The following is an 8,570-nucleotide window of genomic DNA, read 5'->3' on the forward strand; positions in this document are numbered from 1 at the left end:
CCTAAAGCCAGTTTATCTAAAGGTTCTTTCCTTCCCCATTTTCATACCTCCACCACCACCCCTGAATCCCCGATCTTGTTCTTCCAGGTCAGCCCAGTAGGCTACATTACTACTCCTTTTCCTGTGGCAGAGAGAAGACAGAACTCGGGCACCTCTTGCAACCCCTTTTCTCGAGACTGCCAACAAGGGAACAACTTCAGCCTAGCTTTCTCAAAGTACCACACCAAACGATAAAGTTATTGTAATTACGAGACGGAACCCTCCCCCACGCCCGAGCTTGTCATATCGGCCCCACCTCAATTTCTAAGCTAATAAACAACAGCTCATCTTCTGCTCCACCACAAAGGATGACACTCGGTCCGCCCCGCCAGGACCACCGACAAAAAAAAAAAAAAAAGAAAAAAATTCCCCCAACTCCCTCCGGTGGAACGCTCGAACACAGGTGCCCCGCGATTCTGAACCATCTCGAGTTCCCCGGGCCCCGCCTGGCCGCCCTTCCTCCTCCACCCTGCCGGGGCCCCGCTGTCCAGCCGAGTTGCTGTCAACTCCAGCCGGGCGACGGGGCCAGGGCTCCCAGGACGACCCGCCCGCCCGTCCGTCCGTCCGCCAGCTCCCCTCCCGCGGCCTCCTCCCCGCTCACCTAGGGCCACCTCGCAGGCTTTGCGCAGCTGGGAGTGATGCGCCTTCTTCACTTCCTTGTCGGCCAAAATCTTCTCCAGGGCCCGAGTCAGGAACATGTTCTTCGTCTTCTTGCCCTCATACATGGACGCGGAGGAGGAGAAGGAGGAGGAGGTGGTGGTGGCGGCGGCGGCGGTCCGGGCGGCTGGAGGGGAGGCGGCGGAGGGGGACGGGGAGAGAGAAAGGCGAGGAGGTGGCGGTGGGGGCGAGGAGGCGTGGAGGGCAGCGGCGCCACCAGGAAGCGGCAGGCGACACGGAGCGGCTTCGGGGATGGCAAGGGCGTCGAGAGCCTGGCCACGCTCGAGGGGCCGCCGTTCGGGGGCCGCGCCCGTCGGGCCTCGGCACCCGTCGGCCCGGGGGTCTCTTCCCGGCCGCCCGCCTCACTCGTCCCTCCGGCCCGGCGGCGGCGGCGGCGGCGGAACCCGGCCCGGGCGGCCGTCTTCCCGGGGCCGAGGGCCTAGGCGGCAGCGCCTCACACACCTGGCGAGCGCGAGGCTGCCCTAGCTACCGTGGGGACGAGCACCCGCCGCAGCCGCGGACCGGCTTCCATCACCGCCGACCTGCCCCGGACGCCATGTTGAGAGGAAACGACGCGTCACGCAGCGGCCGAACGGCTGCAGAGAGGAAGCGGCGGCGGCGGCGGCGGCGGCCGTGCCAGCCCAGAGCTGCCGCGGCGCCGGGAGGCAAGGGGCGGAGGGCGGCGCGGGAGGAGCGGCCGGAGCCGCGACTCTACGGCGGCCCGGCGGGGACTCGCAGCCTCCCGCGTTCTCCTGCAGGACAGTGTGGGGCGTGGCGGGCGTCCTGCGGCGTGGAGCGGGGGTTTGGGCTCCCGTGGGGCTTTGGGTTTGCGGGGCAGCAGCACACCGGGAGCCCCCCGAGACCGGGCAGAGAGGACCCCTGGCTACCGGACAATGGCTTCTCCAACTTCCTGGATAGTCGGTCGCTGGGAGCAAAGTCCCTCGCTGTCCTGGGGCCACAGAAACACCCGCGTCGCTCCCTCAGACGCAGCTGATTTCCGCCTGCTGCACGGGGTCTAAATTTCCTTCCCAGGTCTCGGAAATTGCTATCCTTGACTGACCTCTCCGATTACTTCAGGGACGATCTCTTTTGCAAAACGTAAGCTAAAAACCAATGGATGAGGATTCAGGAATGTGGTCACTTTCTTATCTCTCTATAAGATAAGAAAGTAAGCCTTAGGTTTCACGTCCTTCCTGTTTGAAGTTACGGTGAGCGCCGAAGGTATCCCAGAGGCCCTGTAGGGTTCTGTACCTTTAATCCTGAGATTCCGCTCAGGATTTGAAAACCAGTTTCAGAATGGAAAAGCTCTAAGAACGAACTGATACTCGTGACCGTGCTGTGCCTGTTTTAAAGCCAAAGAATTCACAGCTCTGCAGTGCTTTCTTCTGAGCGAAAACGTTAAGAATCCCATGAAATAAATGGAGACAGTTTACTAGGGGATCTGGGGCGCATCTCTTAAGTTCCAAGCTATTGCGTGGCTCCAGCAGCACGGGTCCCTGTTAGGATGTTCTTTTCCATAGATGCTTTAGCTGTGAACTCATCCTAAAGCAGCCATCCTAATGCAGAAAGATGTAAACGCTGCAAAGTGACACGACTTGAGACATACAAACAGCCAAAGAAAACAACAATGGAAAATCTGAAGTGACAATTAAAATGGGCAAATAGATTTAAAGTGTGTTTGTCCTGAGAAATCCATAAATCCATTACATTCATTTTAACACCAGATTCTTGGATATTAGCGCTTCATTATAGTCCTACACCAAATAATAACGCCCCCTCTGTTATACATTAGGGGAGCATACTCCTTTTCTGAATCGTCTTTGCTTCATAGTGCCAGGGTTGTGCCAGATTCCACTGTAAATACCATCAGATCAGCAAACCTGCCTCGGTTCATAACTGCATTAACCTTCTCTAGCCTTCCCTGCAGCTAGATGTAGCCAGTAGGTTTAGCAAAAAGCAAACGTATATAAACAGAAACTTTGAGGAACTATCTTTCATTCCCTCTTCCTGTCCGTGGCCACATAGTAAAGAAAGCAGAACTGAAAATTGAAGGGCGTTCTGGGCTTCTCAATTACTCTTGGAGCAGAACATCATTATGAGTACCTTTTTTGAATTTTACATGATCAAAGTAAACTCATGTTTAGCTGTTTTAGTCTAAGTTACAGAAATGTATGTCAAAAATGAGCAACAGAAGCCGGGCAGTGGTGGCGCTCGCTTTTAATCCCAGCACTCAGGAGGCAGAGGCAGGTGGACCTCTGGGTTTAAGGCCTGCCTGGTCTACAGAGCAAGTTCCAGGTCAGCCAAGGCTACAGAGAAGCTCAAATAAATAAAATAAACCCAGAAAACAAAAAAGAATAAACAATAAGAAATTCTTGCCTCTGAAGAGCTCACAGTATATCTAGTTGCATTCGTCACAATCTGTAGTCATATTGACACCTTGCTTACTTGTTTGTTGCCTGCTTCTCTCATAGGAGCAAAGACCTCATCTATTTTCTCCTGTGTCTACCATCTACTGTGTTACTGGCACAGGGAATTCTCATGATAACACTTGTCAAATAGAAACTCGGATCCATGAAAGCCACCGGACAAAGTCAGCTATGATATCTGCCCTTGTGGCACTTACTGAACGTAGTAGGTAGAGACTGGCTAAGTTAATGACTAGTGGATATGTAATTGCAAAGTGGGTGTGAAGTCTGATTAAAGAGTGCCAGCAGGCAGTCTTGTGTAGACCTTAGATTCAGGGATAAGTAGCCAGGAAAAGGGACAGATAAACTGGACCCTGAAGAAAGGAGAAATGAGCTAAACTAAGTCAGCGAAGACTTTTCTATGCCGAGTCTTGGTGTGGAGGCCTCTTGGCAAATTTTAGGAACAAAACAAGGCATGGGTGCAAGGATCAAGAGGAAGTTAAGAGCAAATCATAAGAACTTTGTGGGCCATGTTATGTGTTTGGGTTACAGCAATGGAAATCTGTTGAAGATTTTTTTCAGTAAGGGATGACAGGATCAAATTGGTGGTTTCAAAATACATACATGCATGAAATTTCCAAAAATAAATTTAATACCTTTGCTGTATGGTGAGTGGAGGGGACGCAGCAAGGATGTGGCCTAAACAGTGAAGAATCCGTCACAGCAGGGCCGGATGGCTTGTGCTATGACCCATGGCCACCAAGCAGAGCCTTGAGAGCATGTCTTATACAAGGGCCGTGTGGGGCTGGGCTGGTCCATCTGCTTAGGTGAAGAGCTCCACTCATTTTATAAACGTTGTAGAAGATTTTAGAGATGAGCGAAAGGGGACAGATTTGAGGTACGTGTTAGCGGTGGGTGGGACAGTTCATAGGAAATTGGCATCAAAGATAAGTGCTCAGAAATGCGAGGTTTTGGGTGAAAGCCAGGTTGTGCGGATAAGTTACACTGGTTTGAGAGTAGATTTGAGAGTAAGGCATTTAATTTTCAACTTTAGGACAAAACACTTCTGTGATATGACTTGATTGTTCAGAAGGTAAGGTTTTCTCAGGGGACCATTCCAGTTTCTTCCTTGTTGGCCTAGAACCCCACCCAAGAGGTGGAAATAGACTGGGGATGCTCTCAGGAGGGCAGCACTCCCACCTGCTCAGAACTCAGGGTGTTAAGTGACTTGAAGCAAAGATGGGATTAGATTCTAGAGTGGAGCTGATATTCACGGACCATAAAGGGGAGATGCTGTGTTTGGTCTCTGCTGTCCAGAGACTAACAAGCTCAGGAGTTGTATAGGAGCCTGAAGGTGTGCACAGGTGTTTCTAGACATTTCCTTTTCCTTTTATCTGTAGTGTTTGGATTATTCTGTTATTTAAGTAAGCCCTCCTCAGTGTTCCTTGCAGTTTTCCAAAACTTTCAACTTTTGTTTCTGAGTTGCTCACCTTATCTCTGAATGACCCCTCATTATTTTTCCTTTATCAGTAACCTTGCTGTATGCTGTCTGCTTTGGCTTCTTTCTTTGAAAAAAAATTCCCACTTTGGTTCTAAGGAGCCAAATAATAGCAGATAATAAAAGCAATAAGAGACTTTGCTCTGAACGTTAGTGTATCTTTCTCGGTATACTCTATCACTATTCTTTTAAATATATTTAGAATAGGAAATAATATCATGTTTACTTGGCTCAAAGTACAGTGATCCAGCAGCCTTTCATTTGGTCTCTGAATTCCCTCAGCTTTCAAACTTTGCATGATCTGTCCCCTGATTTAATGTGGAAAAGGAAAAACCTACCCAGCCTAGCTTCGTTGGCCAGGGCCCTGCAGAACTGACTAACAGGCTAGCAAGAGCAAGCAAGCAATTACTAACATGTCTGTCTGTCATGGGGACACATGGCTACTCAACAGTGGGCTGTTTAGAACTTGGACTTGGAGGCATCTTCAGAAACAGTACACTTTTAGAGAAGTAACAAGGTAAATAAAAAGAACTTGGGAAGTAAACATGGGGAAATGGAAAATAAAGACTGCTTAGTAAAGGTTATCATGGGGACTTCTCTGTTGGGGTCTTTAGGCCAGTGAGCATCCAGAATTGTCTTCAGTTATCAACCTCTCGATAAAGAGAGGAGGGTATTTTTGTAAATTTGTGTCTAGGTTATAGTGAAATAGTCTTCAGTCTTGCAGTAGATGAGAGGTTTCCTTGTGTATATTTCTAATTGCCTTTGTTTCAAAATAGTGTACCAGTGTAGAATGTTTAGAGTGTCATATTCAGTCACTCTCTACTTCCCAACCAATTTCTCAATAGTAGTGATATTAATAGTTAATATTTATATCAACTTATTATGGGAAAAATGCAGCAACCCAAATGAAGGTTCCATTATTAGCCTTCATTGGTAAGTGACGCTAGCCCATTGTCGCCGAGCTCCTTGTCTGTTTCCAGCTGCACATATCACATGGAGAACCTTCAGATCTCCCCGTCTTTTATTCTCACCCCATCGCCCCTCCCGCAGCTGGAGTATCCACCACCATCTGACTTTGTTTACTCCCCTCAGCTCTCCCAACCTTCAGAGCCCCTTCAAAATTCTATCACCTCCGTAAGAGGTGACACTTATTTCTTCCACTAATGACACCATTCCTTCCCTCTGTCTTGTCACCGCATTCCCACCTCACACTTTATATATTGGGGCAGGGTCCCTCGCTGAACCTAGAGCTCACCAGTACAATGTGTCAGAACCAAATATAGATATGTTTGTAACTTGCCAGAGTGCATGCATGCTCTTACCTATAATTTTGTCCTATTTCTTTTTGATCATACATGTGTATGCATACATTTGAAAATGGCTTTTCAGTAGTATAATGTCATAAGATGTAACCACGTCATCTCTTTTGAAATTACCCTCAACTATGAGTACATTGAATCAAATGTTAAATATTTTAAACTTTTTATTGCATTTATTATCCTGTACATTAATGTGTATGATTATAAAATTGTATATTAATTGAATATAACATGCAATAATTATACAATATTTAAATATTGTATACAATATATCATAATATATATGAATTACAATAGTTATTGTAACTATAATAATAAAATTAATTTCAATAATACAATATTAATTGTATATAATACATAATTGTATAAAATATATTAAATTGCACATTAATTGCACAATAATAAATATAATTTATATACTAGTGATTCTTTTATGTGTGTGTGTGTGTGTGTGTGCACATGTGCACAAGTGTTACAATGCATATGTGGAAATGAGAGGATAAATTTCATGAGCTTTTTCTCTCTTTCCACCATGAACATTCTGGGAAAATTGAACTCAGGTCATCAGGCTAGATGACTAGGCAGGCTAGATCAGGCAACCTAGAGTCATCTCACCAGACCTAATGACTTGGTGAGTACTAATCTTTCTGATGAAGTCAGAATTTTTAAAAAAATTCACAGTGACCAAGTATGGTATCAGCACTCAGGAGGCAGAGGCAGGCAGATCTCTTTGCATTCCAGGACAGCCAGGAGTGAGACCTGTCTCCAAAATAAAATAAAATAAGTAGACAAATTAATTCATGGGAACTTTTAATGTCTGAAAGCCTGCCATTAATAAATTGAACACCACCCTAGCTCCAGGATTGCAGCATGTCTGTCACCATTAAGCAATTTGTAACACTCTGCTCACAGACCCTATTTAAGTGCTCAGCCTCCTGAAAGAGCCAGAGCTGTATTGTAACTAGCATGAACCAGGAAGCCCTCCCCTAAGGAAGCCATGCAGCCTTTGCTTACAAGGCTGAGTCAGGAAGACCTCTCTTAAAGAGCCAGCACCCCTACTCACCACCAGCAAACAAAGCCCATTAGAGAAAAAAATATATGACTACCAAGAAACTGTGCTAAACTTTCCTTTTTGTGTGTCTAGAATGTATTTTTAAGCTCTCTCAGGTTTTATATGGACATAGTTGCCCCATGTTGGCACACCAATTTGTTGACAAAGGCTGCTTGTTTGTTTCCCAGCTGCCCAGACCTGAATAATAACTCAGAAACAATATTAATTAAAACACTGCTTGGTCTTTTAGCTCAGGCTTCTTATTAACTTGTTATTTATTATCTTAAATTAGCCCATTCCTATTATTTTGTGTCTTACCACAAGGCTCTTGGTTTACAAGTAAGGTTCCAGGGTGTCTGTCTCCTTTGGCAGTTACATGGCATTTCCCTGACTCTGCCTTTTCCCCCCCTCTATCTCTGCTTGGAATTCCTGCCTTGCTCTATTCTGCACTGCCATAGGCTCAAAGCAGATTCTTTATTAATTAATGGTAATAAAACATATTCACAGCTTACAGAGGGGAACCCCACATCACCTATTGTTATACAAAACAACACTTTATGCAAAAAACATATTCAAAATAGATCAAAATGTAAAATGCAAATCTCAAAAACATTTAGATATAAACACAAGAAAGTCTTTGTGAGTTGAGGTTAGACAAAAAGAATAACAACAAAAAAGAACCTTAGATATAACAACCAAAGCATAATCCCTAAAGAAAAGAAAACCCATTGACAAACTACAATTTTTAAAAGCTGTGTCTATAAAAGACACCATAAAATACAACAAGAGATTGAATGGCTGCATCACCCTTACACAAGCTGTAGGGACCCTCAACTGTGCAGTGGTCTCCATCACACTGGTCTGTGCATCTTTGGGCATTTTCTTGGGTCAGCTAATTGGTGTAGGAGGGTTCAGGCCACTACAGGCAGTGTTATCCTCAGGTAGGTGAGCCTGGTTTACATGAGAAAAGGCAAACCAGTAAGCAGCATTCACTGCAGATCCCGGACTCCTGCCTCTGACTGACTTTCCAGAAATATAGATTGTAACCCAAAAGAATAAGCCAAGCGAACCCTCTCCTCCTCTTTCTCTAATTGATCAGTGTTAGAACAGAAATAAACTGAAAAATGGGGAAAGGATTTTGAAAAATCACCTGTTTGACAAATGACTTATACGCAGAATATTTTAAAATCCTCAAGAATAGAAAAATCAACACAATTTAAAACTTGATAAAGATCTTGAAGAAAGTATTCAACATCATCACCCCTTAAGGAAATGCAAATTAAAACTTCAGTGAGATACTACTGTACCCCTGCTAAATAGCTAAAATAGAAAGTGCTGACAATGTGAGGTGTCAGGATGTAGGGCAATCTCGCTCACACGTCTTGCTGGCAGAAGTGCAAAATGGTACAGCAACTCTGGAAAAGGCAGGGTTCTTACATAGAAAGTTTAACACTTAACAAAGGGTCTGTCTGGCCCGGTGTTGTTGGGGCACACGCCTTTAATCCCAGCACTTGAAGGCAGAGGCAGGTGGATCTGTGAGTTCGAGGTCAGCCTGGTCTTCAGAGTGAGTTCCAGGACAGTCAGGGCTGCACAGGAAAATC

General features: G+C 45.7%; 1 protein-coding gene across 1 annotated transcript in view; it reads right to left on the bottom strand.

Moving 5' to 3' along the window:
• Nucleotides 1-1,052, bottom strand: part of Arfgef1 (ARF guanine nucleotide exchange factor 1) — a 97,295-nt gene extending 96,243 nt beyond the window's left edge. Inside the window, exon 1 of the mRNA XM_075971350.1 lies at nt 641-1,052. Coding sequence (XP_075827465.1) covers nt 641-764 — 124 coding nt within the window. The 5' untranslated portion in view covers nt 765-1,052. The remainder of the gene's footprint in view (nt 1-640) is intronic.
• Between the last annotated feature and the right edge of the window lie 7,518 nt (nt 1,053-8,570).

This window comes from Microtus pennsylvanicus, chromosome 5 (assembly GCF_037038515.1).
Source record: "Microtus pennsylvanicus isolate mMicPen1 chromosome 5, mMicPen1.hap1, whole genome shotgun sequence".
NCBI lineage: Eukaryota > Metazoa > Chordata > Mammalia > Rodentia > Cricetidae > Microtus > Microtus pennsylvanicus.